The sequence below is a fragment of the Pagrus major genome, chromosome 21 (genome assembly GCF_040436345.1).
Source record: "Pagrus major chromosome 21, Pma_NU_1.0".
NCBI lineage: Eukaryota > Metazoa > Chordata > Actinopteri > Spariformes > Sparidae > Pagrus > Pagrus major.
Genome location: NC_133235.1, coordinates 11,264,639 through 11,286,734, shown reverse-complemented (window position 1 = coordinate 11,286,734; position 22,096 = coordinate 11,264,639). Strand labels below are relative to the sequence as shown.

Here is a 22,096-nt window from a genome sequence, read left to right as displayed (position 1 = left end):
AAAAAAAAAAAACGTAGAGGTGAAAAATGACCATCGGAGGACCGCGGATCGACGAGAGACACCTGCTGCTGGGAGGCGGCCGTGAGCTGGGCCCTGACCCTGCAGGTAAGACAACTTTTATCATTATTTAGTATTGTTTCATTTAATCATCCATCTCTTTGAAACTGTTCAAAGCTTTATCAGTACAGAAATCAGTGTGACTTGATGGATTTAGAAGTAGACAATTGAAGGAGTTTTATAAGATTTGTTGGAAACAGACTTTTACTCGACGGTTTCTCCTGTAAAATGACTATTTGTTGGATAGAATGCGTTAAATATCGCGGGACAGGTGTGCAGTGTGTGAACAATCAGGTTTGAAAACATTGTTATTTTTACATCGAAATTTGAGGGAAAAAATGGCGACGGGGCCAAATTTGATAAAATGCTTTAAAAATTATGTATATTTGTGCGCCATGGAGACGATGGAACTGTTCGTTCTGAATGACGTCAGGATGCACAGGCGTGATCGTTCTTCTGTGTGGGGCCTTGAGACAGTCTGACATGATTGTTAAAGCTTTAGTTGCTGTATCAGGAAACATTCAGACATTTTGGCGTCAAAGTTTGTCACATTTAATGAACTTAGTGTCAGATATTCCTCAAACGCACCAACAGATCAGTGTTATTAAGAAGATGAGTGAAGGTGAACGATGTCTGACTGTTTCTGGACCTTAATCACACAGCTCGTGCTTGACATGTCTCCTCTGATGAGGAAGAAGCAGGTGAGGTTCAGGTAGGTATTGTAGGTGGAGGTGATGATGTTGCCCCACTCCCCCCTGGTTTTGGAGGTGCTGCTGAAGACATGCCCCGACTCTATATCGATTTGGATTTCGAGTTTGATGACAACATTCATCACATCATGGAGTGGGACGATGAGGACGATGAAGATGATGAAGACAGTGGAGAAACAGACAAGAATGCTATAAATATAAGACAAACTTCTAAAGTATTTCTGTTTCTTTATCCAACAATATTCTGATAATTCAGAAATGTGACAATGTTTGACATCTTAAATCAAATAAAGGTTGTGTTAATTATGATTTAGTGTGTTTTGATGTTCCTTTAACTCAAATACATTACTGGTACAAGTGTAACTTTGATCTGTGGGATTTTAAATCATTTGGTAAAAACATATCTGTAAGTACTTATTACTGCTCAAAGGCACTACTGTATGTACTTTTTCACCTCCGCTCCCAGTGTCTGACTGGTTTGGTGTGTTTAGGTTTATTTTAGTTCTGTATAAACAGAAACAATCGACCATGCTTTATCACAGTCTCGTTTGTCTTGTCTTGTACATTTATAAATTAGTAAGATTGAAGTTCTTTAAAATGTGCTGCTCGGGCTCAGATGCAGCATGTAAGCTACAAAGTAACTCATATAACAAAAACATAAAGTGGAGTAAAAGTACAATATTTGCCTCCAAAATGTAGTAGAGAAGAAGTATTAAGTAGTAGGAAATGGAGATACACCAGTAAAGTACAAGTACCTCAAACATGTACAGAAATACAGCAATTGAGTCAATGTACTCAGTTACTTTCTATCACTGCCTATTGCCTATGCAGACTTTGTTGTTGGGTACTGCACCTTCATATATGGGTGAACTTTTCACACCTAGGTGAGGCAAAATATGACATTGACGTGATGTGTTCAGGTGAAACTGGGCTGAAATGACACACATGGTTTTACATTCTTCATCAAATATTCATTGAAGACATCATTTCCATTTATGTGAGTCTGTTTTATTCAAATTTTGTCACACCACGCACTGAGAAGACAAACACACCACAGACTAAACTTCTACTTCTCAACGTTTCTACAGTTCTTTGTGTCAGTGTTGACGTGTGACAGCTTTAAAAGCATTCAGTAGAGTCTTCCTGCGGTCCTCTGCATGTCAGGCCTCCGTTGCTGGGCGCTGGGTTGTTGCACTGTCGACTCCTCGTCATTTTACTCCCACTGCAGGATGACCATGCACCCCAGCAGCTCCAGCTGCCGTCAATGCCTATATCTGTCAGGAGGGGCCGTATCATATCTCATTATGTCAATATCTCAGAAGGTTTGGAGCAAAGAAAGAAAAATAGTGTTATGCTGTGTGCAGTTTTGTATTTTGGATGTTGGGTGCTAACCTTTTCGCCTTTGAGTGATCTCACAGCCGCGTCCAGTGTAGCCAGTAGGACAAATACAGTCACACCTGTTGCCTGTTGAGGGAGATGGAAATGCTAATTATCACCAATATCATTACCATCACTGCAATCATCATCAGAGTTTCATTTTTATGCATTATAGTCTTGTGCTTGGGCGTAAATACCAAGCAATATCAACTGAGATACCTCTCAAAACGGCCAGCCCGTTGTTGTGGCAGGGAGCGCACCGACATGAACTAGCCTCTGCCAGGTACTCTGACAGGGCTCTCTTCAGGTTTCTTTTCAGGGTGGCATCTTGGGAGAAGTCTCTGGAGGTCACCAGCTCATACAGCGGCCGTGTCTAATGAGAAACAAATGGAACCATTAAACAAGGGCCTGTTTACTGTTCAGACTCTCTTGAATTGAGTTTTTCTTTTTAGAAAACTGGAAAGCCCCACAAATGCTGAGACTGAACCGTGTTGGAGTGAGGCAACCTATTTGTATTTGGCACAGTTGCTATCTGGCATTGTTTGCTGACTGTACTCCAACTCACTATTGATCTGTACTTTGCCTCGCTGTAATTGTGCCAATCCTGTTAGTGCCCCAGACCAACTTTTTTGTAAATGTTTTTGCATCAATTAGTCAGGTCAAATTCCCTGCAGACAGTTTTATTACAGCTGCAATTTGAGATGGTGAACTATAAAGAAAAAACAAAAGGAGGTGTTAAAGGAGCACTGTGGAGTTTTGAGGAGGACATTTTTATCAGAAGAGAAAGATCTTCATCGACTGATTTTTTATGTCTAACCAAACTAACTAAACAAACTCTTTGTTTTCATGACTGAATAAACAAACTGACCTTAAAGGACAACACAGTTTCATACTGTTTTACTTTGTTAATATGTGGCGGACCCTGCCACCTTTCTAGCTTCAAACAGTGTTCTGGGACCTTATTTTCCTCTGAGAACAGCTTGTTTATTCAGTTATGGAAAAAATAATAGAGTTTGTATTATTACCTCATTAATACTGTAAATATATTTTTTTACCCAAAACTTTACTTTAATTATGTTAATGTTTTAGGAGATGGTGGGAGACAGGAAACATAACACAAATAAATAAGCAGTAGACAAAGTAAGTGAGAAAGAAAGAAAAACTCACTTTTGTGCGGATGAAGTCGGGGTTATAACGTACACCCTCGCCCCAGAGCCCCATCAGCTCTGGGGTGGGAAGCTTTTTCGACACCAACGCAGTGATGGATTGACTGCTTCCGCCCTTTACCACAGCAACAAAGTCCTCCACCATGCTGCCATTGGCTGTGTCCGCTGGGGAGAGACAGATTGACTTCAGAGTTTTAGCATCAGCTCACGTGTCTGATGTAAAACAGAAGGCATTCTGCTGGAGGTTTGATAAAACACGGAAGCTCACCTCCCATCTCATTCAAGAGGCCGTCACAGGATCCACCATGAAACCCCAACGTCACATAAACACCGTATATGTTTAATCCGCCCTTAATGCCTGCCTGTGTACAGTGCTTGTAGTCTGACAAAGAATAATCTAGAACGACAAAACTCTTCGGTCAGACGTCAGTGATGAAGGGATGACAAGTTAAAGATGATGCCACTGCAGTATCTGATCATAATGATCTTTATGCATTCTTGTGATGTGAAGTAAATAAGGGAACTGAGAAATTAAACCAAATTTGATTTGCCTCAAGATGTCCAATGACTGATATCTATTACCTGATTTCTGCAGCTTCTCCTTGTTCAGGATAATGGTGTGCTCATACTCTCCTCCCAGGGATGCCTCTGTGATGTAGTGGGTGCCATAGTCTTTGTAGATCTGTCTGTACTCCCCATAAACATAGGACTGTGGCAAGGAGCGCAGGCGCTGCAGGAACTCAGAGTGAAGCATCAAATCATCCGACTTCAACATGTACTGGGCCAACTCCAGCTCCGCTGTGGCCCTCACAAAGCTGTTAGACTGAGGAGAGAATCAGCGGGATACTTTGCAGATATCTTAAATGTATTGTGGATTTGCATAAATTGTAAATCTGTTGGGTTGGTTTGTTTTTTTGCTACTCAGTAGGTTGTGTGGAAGTCAGGAGAAAAGAAAACACAAATGATATTTCACCTTGCCGGAAGCGCGGCGAAGCTTCTGAACTGACTTGGTGTATTTGGCGTCATCTTTGTGGAAGCCGAATTCAAATAAGCCCGGAATGCCAAACCCAAAGGAGACACTTGTTTTGACGCTGCGCTCATTCAGGGTGTACTCCATGTAGTCAGAGTACGAATCAAAAGACTTCAGGGAGAAATCATACGAGGTTTTTGTCTGAAAATACATGAGAAACAAAATAATCCCTTTTAGGATCATATTGATTAAATGATTAATGTTTGGAACATGGGATAGTGAGGAAAAACAAACAATATTTAAACAATGATTATCATAAGTCAAAAATGAATCCTAGCTGTAGAAACACAGAAAAAAATGGAAACGCTTTCTAATGAGGCCTCCTTTATGAAGAGTTATTGGGTTATTAAAGCAACATTATGTACCTCTTTCTCTGTCTCAGCGACTCCGCCACCCTATCACTCGTTTCTGCACTATGTAACTTCAGTGAGAGGGTAGGATCACAGTACTACATACATGCTTACTTCAACACATAACATTGTTATGACGTAATGATTTTTGTCTGTAGTTAGCACCTACATTACGTCTGACAAACTGTCACAGACCTGGGATTTGTATTAACGACAGTGTTGTTCCACTCAGAACCTGTGGGGGGGCGCCAAATCACACAAAATGCAAATTTGTACATAATGTTGCTTTAATGTCAAAAATCATTTACTAATGCATTATGGTAGATATAAACTAAATGAATAATATATTAAAAGCCATGTGTAGTTCACCAGGTTGTGAAAATCTCTCTTTTCCTTTTAGTAGTAATCCACTTTTAATGTGGGTTATCCACTCATTCAAATGTTTGTTCAATACATTTTGCATAATTTGCTCTGCAGCCCTTTTCTGGAAGGTAAGCTGTAACATGGTCCAATCAATCAAAGGGATTCTCCACAACTTGGCAGCCTGAATATTGATCTTTTTTGGAACTGATCTGTAAAGTAATTATAAATGATTTAATAACCATTAGGAAAGACATTTGTTACGACTTATTGACCCGTAATAAATTGTGATGTATTACAAGGTGGTTCAGAGTAAACTAAATCTTGTATATCCAGTCTATCACTGGTGGACTCATGGTGCCTCCATGTTCGAAAAAACACAGCAAAAGTGACCTGTTGGATGCCCCTATGGAAGATGAAACATGATAAATTGCCTTCTAGGGTGCCCTTCCAGTGGACAAAATGTGGTGAAGTGCCCCTTTCAGTTCACTATAAATGCATCATGACTTTCTGGGCGCTGGTGCCCTCTTTTGTTTCAGGCCCTCAAACATCCTGAGTCTAGCGAGTCAACACTCATTATACCAAACGTGATCACCTGCAGAGTGTACTGTTGCAAGTTGTACGGCTTCCTGAATGGGACATTTTGGATGTAGTGTGGTAAGCAGCTACCAGCGTAGTATCTGTTATCAAGCACCACTCCCTCCAGCTTACTGTCCAAGATGTTGATTCTGAAAGTAGGTAACAGCATTAACGGTGAGCAGATTGATTCGAGGAGAGCAACATGTTTGGTTCTCGAAAATCTCTGTGGCTCACATTGCCGACTAAAAGGGAATGTGACTCACCCTTTGGCGAGGTTTTCGATTCCCCAATACTCGTCAACCTCCTGCCTGCAGGGCTTGGAAACCCTCTTGCAGCCCACTTCATCTGACATGTCTCCACAGTCATCCTCCCCACTGCACTGCAGAGTTCTGTGGATACAGCGACCTGGAGGAGAGGAAAGACGAGGTTGGCATTTAGTAACGCTTCATTTCATTTCAAGAAGATGAAAGGATCAACACCGCTGTACGTAAAAGCAACATTATGGATAAATTGGCTGATTAGCTTAGCTTAGCACAAAGACTGAAGGCTGTGTTACTGCTCTGTGGCTGTATAACACAAAACCAAATAATGCTTATAGTATTTGTGTTTAGGTGCAGGAGCTACCTGTCTGGGTGCAGAGGAATCCCTCACACAAAGGAACATTGTCACAGGTGTAGCGGGCTGAAACGGCACAGGCCTCCTCCTGCCTGCCATGAAAATTGCACGGCTGCCCTCCAAACTGGGAAGGCTGGTCCAGTTTAGCGTAGCGATACTGGATGGTTGAGGGAATACAAACACATAAACGGTCAGAGAAATACAGAGGAAGGCTCACCACCACCCAATAAAGGTGGTGGAAGAGCTCGGAATACTGCCCCGGGGAGCTATAACAGCCGTAATCCCATTAGAGGGCTGTTTTCACTTTGTCATGTCAAGGTTATTAATCCCCCTCCTTGTAAAGTGGATGAGATAGAGCACTGAAGTACATCAGCTGAGACCATTGCCAGCTGTGGAAGTCTCTACCTCACAGAAAAAACAGCCCACAAGGGTCTAAAATGTTGAATGACTCAGATTTATCTCACAATGCAGTACATGAATAATTTATTTATCCAAATCGAATCTCATTTATGATAACCGCTGCGTTACAATTGGTTAGGACAATTTGTCTGGCCAGTCGTTTACTGATATATTGAGTACACCGCAGTCCATAAAGCCAGTGTTTTTCTTTTTAGTGGCTTGACTGTTTTTGAATTAGGAGTAACAGCTTTTTATCGTGGAAAAATTTGGCTGTCAACATGACAGTGAGCCTCTCTTTCATATAGTCTGCATGTCCAGTACTGGAGGCACTGTCGGATGACGTGACCCTTCCCAGACTGTGCAGTCACCAGGGTCCTCAACTGTGCCCCTTTACCTGCACACCACAAGGCTCTTTGTCCTAACGTCATAAATGACGATCAATCATTGGTTTGTGTGACTGCTGAAAGACTTAGTGCACTGCATTGGAAACGTGCAGATTTATTGGACGGTGATCAGAGGTCTTTTCCTGACACGTTGGCGCCACTAACCTTGCCGAGCTGTATAGTCAGGAGCAATGTCTATGTTTATAGTTTTTTAAACAGAAAGGAAAAGTTCTTATTCTTTTTAAAAATTTTAATTAAATGCCTGTAATGCATGTCTGCCACTGATTAGACATGGCGGCCATTTTTGTCACACTGTTGTGCTGCTGTTTGCTAGGTTGCAAGTCATTTAAACCTGAGGAATCAGGGAAATTGCTCACATTTCAACACTCCCTGATTGATCAGCAACTGAAAAGATGATGGATAGTGAAAATCCGGAGGGCTCTTGAGCCATATTTCAAGATAAAACAACATATTCGATAGCCCATTAGCTAACGTTAGCATTTGAACACTCCCTAGCTAACATTGCTGCTTGATTCCATCCAGTGTGTTTCACTACCAGGTTAAATAAATGCACAAGAATTCATCTACACAATTACTATTGTCGTGTGTAACACTATCAAATAGTAATGTTTTCTAGGAAGTGGTTGGATGCTAACATTAGCTGTTGTCTAATGGAAGCTAACAAGGCAAATATGTTGTTTTACCTGTCTTGATGAAATCATATTGAAGCAGGTGTACAGTCATAATAATCAGACTCAGCTAATACCCTTTATGCTAAAGCTGTTTGCCACCTCCCAAACCTTCTCCTTATGAGGTCTTTTAGATTAAATGCTAAACCTTTTATGCCATAATTAAAGGGGCACTACGTAGTTTTGGAGATGAAACTCAATTTCTACAATATTAATGAGGTAATAATACAAACTCAGAAATGTTTTTTTCTTCCATAACTGAATAAACAAGCTGTTCTCAGAGGAAAATAAGGTCCCAGAACACTGTTTGAAGCTAGAAAGGTGGCAGGGTCCGCCACATTTAAATAAAGTAAAACAGTATGAAGGTCAGATTGTTTATTATTATTTAGCCATGAGAGTTTGTTTCCTGAGTTTATTCAGTCGATGAAGATCTTTCTCTTCTGATTAAAATTTTTTCCCCAAACTACACAGTGCTCCTTTAACTGTAGTTTGCTAAAAAAAAAAAAAAAGGCTAATAACTTGTCATATGTGTCTCTGACTGCACTAAATTCAGCACTTAAAGTCAACTATTGGGGATTTTCGTCTTTTTTACTGACAGATTACCAGACCAACACCAGACTGTCCTGCTGGGCCCAAAATCCCATGCCATGTATAGTCACTGTAAGGTCTCTCAGGCCTGCTATCACCTGTCTGGTGTCATCATACTTACTCTTTTTTTCTGACAGGTGTCACAGCGTGACCATGCGCTCCACTCTGATAAAACACAGTCCACTGGATGAACTACCACCCGATGGCCTGCTGAGCGAGCTTCACGAACACCAGGCTCTTCATTGCTCGCTGCTGTGATGGCGACTTCACTGTGACATGAAGATCAAATCAAAACACAGGGACACTAACAGACATTTTTAGCACTGTGGAAGCAAAGGTCTCAGAATTATCTTGGTAGTGTCGGCTACTGACAGAGCTACTGATCTTAATCAGAGAAAAAAATGTTGCTTTAGTGCAGGTAAAAGTGAAATTAATTACTTTTAATCTCACATTGGAATTTTTAAAAACTACGTTCGAGCATTATTAGGATTCAGCATGTCTCTGAAAGCAGGACAATTACAATACTTAACCTGAATTAAACATGACAGGACAAATAAAAGGGACAGTCTACTAAACAGATGAATAAATCTCCTACCTTAGCAGCACCAAGCTCAAAGAAACATGTAGCAGACAGCATTGAAAACTGCGTGCACTCATGCGTATCGCCACAGAAAGCATGGTTGTGTGTTATGCCCGACTGTGAACAAGTAGACAACACTCCTCAGCTTTCTATGCAAACACTCACTGATCGATACTGGCCTGGATATGAACTCACTGCTGCCGTTAGACTCAGACGTGGAGCTGAATACACAATCCTGCAGGCCTCAGAGCCACAGACGAGGTGTTTGGGTCTTGTGTCAGTGTGTATTATTTAACTCACACACTCCTCAGGTTTACAAAGAAGCAGTTGAGGATGTCTTCTCAGTTATCATAACTTGTATTATGCATAATCTGTAGTCATGTGATGAATCTAAAATGAGATTAGATAACCGATGGACAGCGGTGGGAAGGGAAAGCTTTGTGATGAATTCAGTTCCCGTAACAGACGTCTGTGGTCATGTTTTGTTTACTTTTCGTACTAACCTTTAAACTTTGTTTTGCTTCACTCATGTTGGATTTTACAGAATGACACAATCCCATGACCCAGCAGTAGTTAGTACAATTGTGAGCTATTTGTATTTGCGCTACTTTATTCCATATTTGTACTTTTCACTTAAATCGAAAAGAAAATATTGTACTCCACTGCCTATACTTGACAGCCAAAGCCACTTAAAGGGTAACTCCACCAATTTTACACATGAAAGTGTATTTACAGGTCTTAGGGAGTACTGCTGCATATATGAGCAGTAGTATGAAGCCTTTTGTGGCTCCAGAGGAAGCTCCATGTAATCTGATAAATTGTGGCTGGTGATGTCATTCAACAAGCAAGCAAAGCTTATTTATATATTTATATAAGTGCTTCACAGTCAAAAAAAGTAAAAATCTCTGATTCTGCTCTATCGAATTTGATGATTTGTTTTTAAACTCTCCATAATGGATCCAACAGGAGTGCAATGCCAGACCAGTCTGCTACTTTTAAGAACCTGGTGCCTACATTACCCACAATGCAATTTAGCCACTGAGTGACATCACTGGAGGCAATTCATTGGATTACATGCAGCTTCATGTGGAGCCACAAAAGGCTTTATACTACTTTTTCACATAGCATGCAGTAGGACTCCCCAAGTAAAGCTGTAAACACACTATAATGAGTGGCGTTTAAACATAAACATTTCTTTAGATACTAAATAGAAGACATTCTCAACTTGTTTGGTTTGTGACACCTGCTAAATAACAGATGTCTGTGAGTTTGTTAGTAGTTCCTACAAAAGTGATATCCCATCTAAGCTTCTCAGTTTAATCAAAATAACATGATGCGGCTCAGGGGTCACAGTTTCCAATACTTCACAATCAAAGCAAAGACTAAAGTCCAGAAGTGAATACAAATATGTGCAGCTCATCTCTGTTTCTGCCCTATTATCCATCTCATAATGAACCAGATTGATCTTGTAACCCTAGGTCGAGAAACACTGAAATAAACCAAACTGTACATAAAGCAGTTAAATCTCGCTCCACTCTGACCAGCTAATCGCTGCTTACACGCTGATGCATCAATATTTTTACTCACTGGCCTCTCTGGCCCACTAATCTTTTAATCTGTTGTTTTGTCCCGTGTTGTTTGCTGCACTCATTGTCTGTTTTTTACACTTTTATTTGAAAGTTTTTGCTCAGCTTAAGCTGTACTTAAATGTAATCTATAAATAAACTTGACTTGAGTATTAAAAATCTAATTATTTAACATGTATATTATATTTCCTAACAGGGGCCATTTTTCTGTTTAAGTACCTTTACTAGTGATACTTTAAGTGCATTTTGAATATGTCATATGTAGTCACATGACGATGACTGACTGCATGGAGGACTTCTGAAGTGTTTGTGTGAGGAGAGCAGCCTCTGTTGGCTGCTTCAGAGCTCTTTACAGTTGATCATTACAACATGAGTGGTGCGAGGTCAAAGAAAGGAAAGCGAACGGAGCAGAAAAGTGGGAATCACATGATATTTTATTTGTGACTGAACAGTGGCATGGGTACAGTGTATGGGGAAGTCATAGACGTACAAAAGTCCTTTTTTTCTCTTTTTCAAGACAATTCTTAATTCCATAAATAAAATTTACAAAATATTTTGGACTATTTCTCATTTTTCTTACACGAGCAGGGGTACAGTTACCATTTGTTATTGTAAGTCTAGCAGTTAATAGTGATATCTCTATTGTTCATATTATATAACGTCACTTTTCTTTTTGACCCTTTTTCGGTTCGGTGGAGCAGACCTACAATATGCCCAAGTGCTTTGTTACAACAATGACCTGTTTACTGTATACAAATGACCTGACAAGAAGAACAGTGACTGGACAACAAAAAAAATCCACCTTATAAGGCATAGAAAATGCACTCTACTGTCTCTGAGCTCGTGGTTGTTAAGCCGTGTCACACCAGCGTGGGTTGATTCTGCTTATTTATTCAAGAAACCAAAGAGAGATGTGATTCTAAGAGGCAAGTTGTAAACAATGCGACCTCAGCTGGAAAATATCTAAAAACCAAGAGATGCAGGAAAATCTGCCTCCTATTCACTAAAAAAAAGTCTGTAACCTTTAAGAAGCAGTAGGATTTCTATTCTTCCGCCTGTCGACCCCTTTTTGTTTCTTTCATCTGTCGAGCTCGAGATGAGTGAGACAGCTACAGCAGGCTTTACTTCTCAATGACCATGTAACACAGATTCACAGTTCATATCTCACCAACCGAACGGAAACGAAGACATTTTTTTCAGAAATGAAAAATAAAATGGCAGCGAAAGCGAAACAAACATCCAGACGTCAAAGATGGAGGTGCTGGTAGGGCATTGCTTGAGAGAAAACACAGGTAGTTGGCATCCAAAGAGGCAGAGAGCTATCTTATGGCACAGAGGCTCAGGTACGGGGGACTGGAAAGATTCTTATTTACAAAATAGATGTTTGGCAAATTTTTGATTTCGACATTGATGCCCCTCAGAGTCATTTCGATATCTCTCATGACTCGGCGTCATCAACACAGAATTCACAGCTTATAAAATAAGAAAAAAAAGAAATCATACTTTTTTTTATCGATTTGTTCCAGGCCTAGAAGGAAGCTGCAGAGAACAGTTCTGCTCACAGCTGAGTCCGCTGAATCCACATCGAGTCTGTTCATGCAAAATGTACGAATCGATGGAGCAACACTATATGAGAACATTTGGCAAATCCATCTGCTTGTGCGCAGTCTTTTGCTGGTGGCAGTCGTCGAACTGAAGGTCGACCACGTGCAGTCGGACGCTGCTCCTCTTGAAAGGTTTCCCGAAAAATAATTTGCGTCGGCCTCGTAACGTCTCCTCACAGATATAAACTCATCCCGTTGCAGGATTCACTCAAAGATCAAAGGTCACTTCCTGGTTGAATGGTTATCTGATTGGACGATAGAGCCAAAGTCTGGTTGTCATGCTGAGGAGTACAGTACAGTTATGTGGCCTCTGGAGGAAAACAGATCCAGCTTATTACAGAACTGCCAAAATATCCTTTCAAGGTTGAAAAAACAGCACGAGTGTGTGTAAATCCAGCTGTGAGAGACGACGATGCTGATCACAGTCTCTCATCTCTCTCTTCTTCTCTTTCTCATGAGCGTCTGTCTTGGCCTTGAGAGCTTCCATCCCCCTGAAAGACAGACACATGATCAGGGAGCCGAAGTTACAACTCTGACCACCAGGTGGCAACATTGTGCCTTCCTCGTCTCTCGTGTGGGTGACGCAGAGAGGCATTGTGTGAGGAAGGTTGAACTGAACCAAGGCTCTTCTCCAGTTGGCAAAAAAACACAAATCCGCGAGGAAGAAGGAGACACTAACAAATGAAAATATAAGGAAACACGGGGGGGTTGTGAAAAAATGAGGGATGGTTGCACACTGGAATCAAAGGAGCACTGTGTAGTTCTGGGGAAGAAATATTAATGATAAGACAAAAAGATCTTCAGTGACTGATTTTTATGCCTAAACAAACTAAATAAACAAAGTCTCTTTGTTCTCATGACTGAATAAACTGAACAAACAAACCGACCTTAAAGGACAACACAATTTTATGCTGATTTACTTTGTTTATATGCGGCGGACCCTGCCACCTTTCTAGCTTCAAACAGTGTTCTGGGACCTTATTTTCCTCTGAGAACAGCTTGTTTATACAGTTATGGAAAAAATAAATATTTCTGAGTTTGTATTATTAACTCATTAGTATTGTAAAAATTGAAATTCTGAGTTTGAATTTCTACACAGAGCCCCTTTAACAAGAGCAGGGGAGAAAATACATGAAATAGGGAACAAGGGCAAAATAAGAGAGGAGGACACCGTGAGATACTCACTCGGTGTCTGTTGTTCTCTAGCTGTCTTCCTGTGGACAGGTCTGATCCTGCGGGGGATCAGGAGCTTCACTGGGCACCGGGGAGATCGACCTTGCAACAGCAGAGCCCTGAGAGAGAGAGAGAGAGAGAGAGAGAGAGAGAGAGAGAGAGAGAGAGAGAGAGAGAGAGAGAGAGAGAGAGAGAGAGAGAAAGAGGGGAAGCTTTAAAATGTGTATTTTGCAGGAAAAATCAACTATACTCCAGCAATCTGAAAGTGCATCTTTTTCTTTCACATTTCCTAAAAACATCTAGGAAAATGCCAACGACTCTGATTACCACAAAACATAATCACACCTTATTATATATGATCTAATCAAGACACTCGAATCATATTTGACCTTTCGTGTGTAATTGACTTGACATTTTTCTGAAAAAAGGGGTAAAAATCAATCCCATTTGGCCGTTTTAATCACATGACATTCTACCCGCTGCGATTACACGCGATTTAGTCGAGAGCAGATCATCCATCTGACGGTAATAGATTATAGCATCATGCCAGTCAGTTGTTAGATCAGATCCATGAATCTAATCGACTCTGGATGCGACCCCAGGGGGACGGTGCTCACCGATTGTTCCTCCTCCTTGGCGTTGCTGGAGCTGCCCTCGGGGTCTACAGGGGAGTGATCTGTAGGGGGGTCACTGGCCTGGGAGGGGGGGCAGTCTGAAGACGAGCTCTGCTGAGGGGCTGGAGTGGATGCTGCGAACAGAGGGGACAAGAAACATTCAGGATTTCAACCTTGTATCACTTTTTCCAAAACGTGGAGTGTTTGCTGCTGAATGCTAATGTGCCGGCAACATGCATAACCTACACCGAGAAGTCGTGCATTCAGATCTAGATCATGACCTTTATTGCATGTCATCCCCTTCTACTTTTGTTTTTGATTACACCTGACAGTCTGTACTCTGGATAATATCAAGTAAAGCACAACTTTCCTACGCCCTTTCATACCTGTCTGATCTCCTTAAGCCTCACATCCCATCCCGTGCTTACTGGTCTCAGAGCACAGGGCTCCTTTCTGTCCCCAGAGTTAAAAAGATGTCAGCGGGCTGCAGGGTCTTTTCCTATTGAGCCTCCTGCCTCCAGGCTAGCATCAGACAGTCTAGACTGTGTTGAGGTCTTTAAATGCAAACTTAAAACTCATCTGTTTGCTGTAACTAATAAGTTAAGTTAAGTTTGAGGTTTGCCTGTTGTGTGTTCGCTTGTGCACTCTGTCCTCTTTCCTGTCTTCTTTGGATCCATATGTTTACAATCAATCTACACTGTGAAATCTGACAAAGTGACTTTACTTAAAGAAAATCGAGGAAACCGATGACCTCCAAATTACCAAGTGAAGTAGACTAATAATGTTAAGTTGTTTAAACGCTTTCAGCTCGTGCAACTTCAATTACACAGTCTACTTTACTTGGTAATTCTGAGGTAATTAGTCTCCTGACTTCTTTAAAGTTAACTTTTAACAATTTACAGTGCATCGTTTTAGTTTGTTCATACTGTAATTTTATTTATTCTTTTCAGCACACGCAAAATCTATTGCTTCCTGGGAGAGGGATCTCTCCTCTGTTGCTCTTCCTGAGGATTTTTCCCATTTCCCAGTTTTTTTGTAATCTAATTTGAGGTTCTCGGGACAGAGTGTTATATTCTGTGCAGAATGTAAAGCCCCTTGAGGTGAACTTGTTATATTGAGCTTTATAAATAAAACTGACTTGCCATAACTTTTCGTTATGTTCCAAAATTCAATGCACATTTTGGTTAGAAACAAACTGCTGTTTTTTCCAGTCACAGTGTTGTAGCGTGAAACAAGACTACAGCCAAGATAATGGCTAAAAACAGTGCTTTGAGCTACATGCTAACATCAACATGCTAACACGCTCACAACAGCAATTACTGTCAGCACTAAAAACAAAATGCAGCTGAGGCTGAGGAATGTCATTGGTTTTGAAGGTATTTGACGTCAGGAGATCACCAAAGTTATTGTAATTCCTCCTGAGGGCGGCACAACTAGATTTCACAGCAATACGTGCAACAGATGTGGAGAAATTCATTTGAAACCACAAATGTGAACATCAGGTGGAGCTACAGGAAACGACAAGGGATCACCAGAGTCAGCAGGATACATTCTCTGGGAACCATGAATGTGTTTACAAAATTCTGTTTCGTTACATCAACAAGATGTTGAGATATTTCACTGGACAAGTAGAACATTTGATCAGCTGTTGGCTATAAATGAAACATCAGAGGATCATCAACGTCAATCTGGTTCATCCTCGGGGACCATGAATATCTATGCAACATTTTTTGGTAATGGATCTAATCGATAGATAGTCCAGCTTGGACCAAGGTGGTGGACTGACTGACAGACGTTGCCGTCAATAGAGCCACGATACTGTAGAGGCTGATAAAACTGAGATTTATGTGTCTCACACTGGGGTACAGATGATGGTTGAGTAAGCTGCATGCATTATATAGGAGGACAATAATTCAGAACACTTACGAGATTCAGTCGACGGTGATGTGGATGTTCCTGGGCTCAAGGTCATCCTAGAGAGATCAAGGTCACTACAGCTCCCTTCCTCTTCCTGGGTGGCAGCAGCTGAAGGTGGCAGCAGCTGACTGCAGACCAGCGTGTCCGGTACACTCATGAGGCCTGGGGTCCCACACCTGCTCACCGCTGCTGACGCCACGCCGTGCCCCACACCTGCTGCTCCCACTCCTGACGTAGACGGGCCCTCGCCTGCATCTGAGTCCATGCCGAGGCCGTCCTTCCCCAGGCTCAGCTGCCTCTGCAGCAGGGTGGGGTCGGCCGTGTGCTGGGGGCTGGTGATGGCGGAGGAGGGGGCTGATAGGTCGCAGGCTTGGGGGCACATGGTGGTAATGGGTACCAGGCCTTGAAGCATGGCAGCTGGTATGGCGTGCCCCCCCACGCCGACGGTCTGGGCCGGCATGTACGCCGCCATAGCCGCCCACTGCTGCTGGGTGGCAGGAAAAATGTTGGCCCCGCTCCAGATGACCGGCTGACCACCGGGGAGGACCTGAGCCACCTGGAGGGGCCCCTGCACGGGGAAGGCCAGAGTCTGAGCCTGGGCAGGAAACGGCTGCTGCGCCCACTGGGCCGCCTGCACCGGACCCATGGTCATATAACCTGGAGTGGGAACAAGAGGAGGAGGATATTAAGGCAGGACGAGGAAGTGGACATTATTATTGATATTATGAGCTTTTAGATTTTCAAAAATGTTCCTGGATTAAAACAGCTGTTTTAATCCAGGAACATCATACATTTTTACATTGACTGCCTTCCAAACAGACACAGGCTTCCACTTCACAACCAAACTTGATTATCCACATTTCAAAAATGTAATATTTCTGCATTTCAATGCCAGAAATGACTTGACATGTATGTCTTTACTTTGAGATGTGAAGTTAAAAATGATCCCAAATGTTTCAAACATGGTTCAAACAGAAATCAGTCATTTGATTATCTCCTTTACCCCCTGTGGTTGCTAGAACTTCCTGGAAGCACAGAAAACTGAGGAAAAGAGTGAGGATGGAGGTCTTGAATCTGTTATTTTAAGGTAAAAAAGACACATGCCTTCAGTCAGAGCCCACAGAGACCGTTGAACTATCTGTCGATTGAAATCAGGCAGGCTACATCATAAGCGTCTTTTAAATAATCTCTTAAAACCCTCTTTTATAGGAATATAAAATATATGAACTCTTAAATAAGTGACTGGGTCTCATCATTTTACTGCTACTCCACTTTATATTATCTCAAAATGTTTTATATTCATTTTGTGGTATTATTTAGTTGTTTTTAGTTGAAAAAGTGCAATATAAAAAAGATTATTTCATTATTGTTCCAGTACAGTTATGATGTTTAAAAATTGTTGTATGTCCAAAGTTAAACTCAGCATGTGACCAACAAGGTCTTTATGTAGACTTGGCATCCAGGTCCAGTGTATGATGTTTAAAACACAAACCTAAATCAATAAAGTGCAAAAAATGCTCTGAAATGTTTGTGTTGTACCGTAGTAAATCTATTTTTGAGACTGCCAAACCTGCTTTAGATCGTTTCATTTTGTCACGTTCATATTTTAGTTATCACGGACAGCAGACAGCACATTGTGAAGAGGATTGTGTGAATTAAGTCTCAAAAAGAAAGGTCGTTCTTCAGTAAGCCAACTGATGCCGGGACGTTCTTGAATGTTCTTGGGAAAACCACAATGTCAGTGGTTTCGCTAAAATATGCAAAACCACCAGTGGAGCATCACTTTAAAAGTATCTCTGTGGGTTACGGCATAATCACACTGCTGCTCCGTGTGTGGTCCTCAGAAAAAATAAATCCACGTCCTGTCAAATCTTGGCAGGAGTTTTCCACAAATCCAGCCATCATAGAAAGACGTCTCCATCAGAACTTTACTCTCTTTATGTTTCGTATTGTGGAGGTGTGATGCAGTGTTTGAATATGGGCGGCTACCTGACGGCACGGAGGTGGGGCTGAAGGGGGCGTACATCTCAGCAGGATTGAGTTGCTGCTGGCGGCTGCTCCTGCTCGGGTCCAGTGTGTTGGCAGGTGATGGGGGCATCTGGGACACACACACACACACACACACACACACACATATACACAGACAGATGTCACCACTATCAAAGTCACCTAAAAGTCAATGGCTGCACATTCATCTTTAATCTGCAGTGCTGTCGGATATTCAAGTAATTTAGATCTGTGCCACTGTCCTGATGAAATGCCCGAACGTTACAGATAAAATTCGATTTTAATTTCTCTGTGCAGTTCTGTTAACTTTAGTGAATCAGGGTTTTGGTTGGTGCGGTCGTACTCACCGAGGGAGGAGTGGACATGTCGCCGAAAAGATCAAAGTGGTTGATATTCTGCGAGTGGAACCGAGGGATGAGGGAGAGAGAGAGACAGAGTCCAGTGATACACCACGACAATGAGATTTTGCACAGTCATGAAACCTTGAATTCATCTCCAGATAGGGCATGGTGGTTGCATGGGTGGGTAGGTGTGGGGAGTGAAATCTATTCACAAAGGCAGTTTGTGCTGCGGATGGCAAGAAACAACTATCCCCTCGATTCATTATCAGAAAATGGATCTAAAATGAATCTTTCATGGCTTGCTATAATTGAGTGGGTAAAAGGCTATTCAGTCCTATAAAACAGGCTCTGATTAGATATTCTCATGTCTGCCAATCAACAGGGGCCCCCCGTGAGAGCCCGGGCTGCTTTATCATGCTGATTCTACTCTGTGAGCGGACGCATCCACAGAGGGAGTGTGTTTATTTCATCAAAATGAATGAATGAAGAAGCTCCTGGAACCACCCAACCGAGACAATGAGGCCACCTCACCCTATAGGCAGATGTGACCCCTGCACTTGTCCCCCCTGTCCTCTGCTCGCACTACTCAAAGGAGAGGGGACGCGGCCGTGGAGGAGACTATGGGATGGCTAAGTTGCATGAAATGTCTCTGGGGCCATGCACAAGCACACAATGAGTCACCATAAAAAGCACAAAAACACACAGAACACACAGGATTTTCATGCAACAAATAAACAGACACACAGACAAACAGGTATTAAAACAAAAGAAAGAAAAGGGAGGAATCACAGCAATCTGTGTTGCTGCATACAGGGCGTTTATGTCCTCCTCGAATAAGCAGGGACATGGCGGATCGCGCAGTTTGCACGGCACTTTGGGACTATTGAGGGGCACAGAATGAGTCAGAATTTGGAAAAAAAAAAAAAAAAAAAGGTAAACATTGTACACAGAGGTCTCTCCCTGCAGGCACTGACACACATCAGGGGAGCTCGAGGCTCTCAAAAAGCTCCAACTGAATGAACAGACAAGCAGTAACACTTAGAGATATGGAAGCGCTGCTACTTATACTGGCATGGGCTGTTTGGGTGAGATAGCGAGGGGGCCGGGAACAGTGTATCTGTTTGATATGCTGAGCGACGAGCACACAAACAGCGAAGAGCAGGGAAGCACTTTGCTAGGGCTGTTTTCAGAAGTTGCGTGGAAATTCTCTCTGGGTGAGTGTTTGGCCAGAATAGGCTTGAATGAATGAATGTTTTTTTTTTTCTTTTCTTTTTTTCTTTTATAAGCGATTTGAGAGATGTAATAGCGTGGTCACTGCATGGTGGTGAAGAACTCATAAAACCTACCAGGATGAGATGAAATTTATTTTCAGTTTGATGAAAAGGGGGGGTGGGAATAAAAAAAAAAGCTTTCTGTGCTGTTGTACGATCAAATCAATTCACTGCTTTATGGGTGTTTGGTGGCCTTGATTGTATGTAGCCGTGACTACACTGCATGCAGCTCAACCCAACACCCACCCCACCTACAAACCTCTCGTCCTCACCCATCTGAGGAAGACGGAACAGCCACCCCTTTGCTCGTCCGACGTACCAGTCAGATGAGACTCTGATCGAGCTGATTTTGTCTCGACCATCTGGTCCCGACATGCGTCAGATTCTGCACAGGACTGGATTTTGGAAATGAAGCCTGCCTCTCTAATGTCCTGTGAAATTGCTGACATGTCCGACTTTGGTTGACCAATCAATTAGTCTTATCTCTTCAAGCAGGCTGAGCATGACCAATGTAGCTTTATTTCATCATCACCGTCATCACAGAAAGCGGATGCAGACGTTCCCTGTCGTAGTGATGCACAGCTAAAACTATTAAATACAAATGGACACTATCAAGGGGGGCTTAAGGCACTTCCTTCGAGAGGATGTTAAAGAGAGGTTTGCAAGTAGAAGAGCAAAGAAACAAATAATAAAACAAAATAAAAACACCTACAGTCATGAAATGGCGTTTTGGGACATCATAGATCCCTTCCTTCTGCTGACTGGTTGGGACCTGCATTGGATTGGAGGTCGATTCAAACGTAAGTAACAGAGCAACACCTTTTGTTCCTTTTCTTAAGAAACAGGAGCTGACAAGAGCTGAAACATGTCTATTGAAAAAGAAAAAAGCTTACTGCATCAATTTTGATTCAGTCCATTTTTTCGAGATGTAATTTTATCTTTTAGAGCAATGGGATTATGCAAATTCTACAGCTGTTTTCGTCCAATCAATTCTACTTAAATCAATATTGATTGCAAACAATGCTTGAGGATTGCGCGTGCTCGTTCGGCGAGTATTAAGAGAGCCTATTGTTATTCCGCAACAGTACGTCTCAACTGGTTCATCTGACGATCCCGAGAGCGCCGCGGCTCTGGCCTCCCCTCGCATTTATCCGAACTATATGTTGCTCCTAACCCTCGCTGCCTCGCCCTCCTATTGCTCCCTCGACTGGTTAACTTTCCGTTACGTTTTCCCCAAGTCTATTGATCTTGTTTCATTCTGAGATCAAATGGCATGGCAAGTGATTAATCTCTCTCTGCATCTTTCATCTTCAGAGGAACGCAAGATACAGAGAGGCAAAAAAGAGGAGGAGGAGGAGGAGGAGGAGAGGGAGAGGGAGAGAAAGGGAGGGAGGGGGTTAGGATTAAACCGTACGACAGGTCCCTGGAGTCCTAGCTGGTCCTTCAAATGGTCTAAAGCCAAAAGGTCAAAGTGTTGGATATATAAAAGGAGTCTGATACAACAGCTTTAACTGAACTATCCAGATTTAACAGCTGACCTTGACTCTTCTGCAGCTGTTTCAGATGCTGTATGAGTTATTATTTCAAAGCTGCTGCCATTTTATTTTTAGTTCTAGTCCTAAACATAATCGTGATTTCAAATAGCCATTCAATGTCTTAACATCATGTAATAACCTCACAATATCGTAGTTTTCATTTGTGTTGCTGGGATCCACCATTTCCTAACGCACGAGGGAGCAACAGGAAAGGACGCATGTCATTTTATTTCACTTCTATTTCGCTAATCTAGTGTAGTTTTTATTAGCCGCACTGTTCAGTGTTCGCTCTCCTCACCGTATCAGAGGTGTATTAAGTGCCGCGAATAGAAACATCCCACTGTTGCTGCAAGCTTCACATCAGAAGTGTTCGGCTGGCGAAAAAAGGGTGCTTTTATTGTGAAAAAGCCAAAACACACATATTCGTGAGTCCAGTTAGCGCTGACTGCGATCGTTCATCGAAAAAATGACGACATTTGACCAAATAGATCGGTCGCTCTTGTGTTTTATTTAGAACAAAGTAGCTGCTCGAGTGTTTGTTAAAAGCAAACTCGCTAAAATCTTACAGATTATAACTTTAACATGAACTGAATCCTTTTGAATAGATCTCACGGCTTCATTTGCTTCTCTTCATCTGCAGCCACATTAAAGAAACAGAAACCTTGGTTTGATCTACTTCTGAATCCCCAGAAAATCCTTTCTTCAAAAAAAAAAAAACTGCACTTTGTAGCTTCTCACAAGGTGCTATAAAGTCATGTTGTTAGTACTGTTACTATTACCATCTATCACAGGGTATGAAGAAGGAGAAAAAAAGGGGGCAATGCTTGTCTTTGTACCTGATAAACGCTCTCCTCTGACTGGGGGCCACGGAGGGGTTCGTGTCCAGCCTCAAACACTATGTACTATAGAACAGAAGTAGTGGGCAAGGCGAAGAGGTGCAGAGAGTCATGAGATGGGAAGACAGAGAGAAAAGAGAAGAGATACAACGAGGGGAGTGATACATGACGAGAATAAATGAGAGCACGGGGGAGCGAGGATGGCGTCAGGGTGGGGAGTGGAATGAGATCAGGAATATGGAGGGTGTCAAAAAAATGGGGCATGGGAAAAGAGGAAATGGGGGAGATGAAGAGAGAAAGAAAAAAGAGTGAGGTGGGAAGAGGAAAGA

General features: G+C 42.1%; 1 protein-coding gene across 1 annotated transcript in view; it reads right to left on the bottom strand.

Moving 5' to 3' along the window:
- Nucleotides 1-1,753: 1,753 nt before the first annotated feature.
- Nucleotides 1,754-22,096, bottom strand: part of LOC141017007 (complement component C8 beta chain-like) — a 38,303-nt gene continuing 17,960 nt past the window's right edge. The window contains exons 7-25 of the mRNA XM_073491628.1: nt 21,768-21,833; nt 20,109-20,168; nt 18,132-18,179; nt 17,767-17,875; nt 15,787-16,434; nt 13,864-13,994; nt 13,281-13,365; nt 8,899-8,989; nt 8,425-8,572; nt 6,254-6,401; nt 5,893-6,034; nt 5,646-5,778; nt 4,284-4,481; nt 3,893-4,133; nt 3,579-3,707; nt 3,312-3,475; nt 2,364-2,517; nt 2,160-2,231; nt 1,754-2,041 (exon numbers count right to left, since the gene is read on the bottom strand). Of these exons, the coding sequence (XP_073347729.1) occupies nt 1,887-2,041; nt 2,160-2,231; nt 2,364-2,517; nt 3,312-3,475; nt 3,579-3,707; nt 3,893-4,133; nt 4,284-4,481; nt 5,646-5,778; nt 5,893-6,034; nt 6,254-6,401; nt 8,425-8,572; nt 8,899-8,989; nt 13,281-13,365; nt 13,864-13,994; nt 15,787-16,434; nt 17,767-17,875; nt 18,132-18,179; nt 20,109-20,168; nt 21,768-21,833 (2,922 nt within the window). The 3' untranslated portion in view covers nt 1,754-1,886. The remainder of the gene's footprint in view (nt 2,042-2,159; nt 2,232-2,363; nt 2,518-3,311; nt 3,476-3,578; nt 3,708-3,892; nt 4,134-4,283; nt 4,482-5,645; nt 5,779-5,892; nt 6,035-6,253; nt 6,402-8,424; nt 8,573-8,898; nt 8,990-13,280; nt 13,366-13,863; nt 13,995-15,786; nt 16,435-17,766; nt 17,876-18,131; nt 18,180-20,108; nt 20,169-21,767; nt 21,834-22,096) is intronic.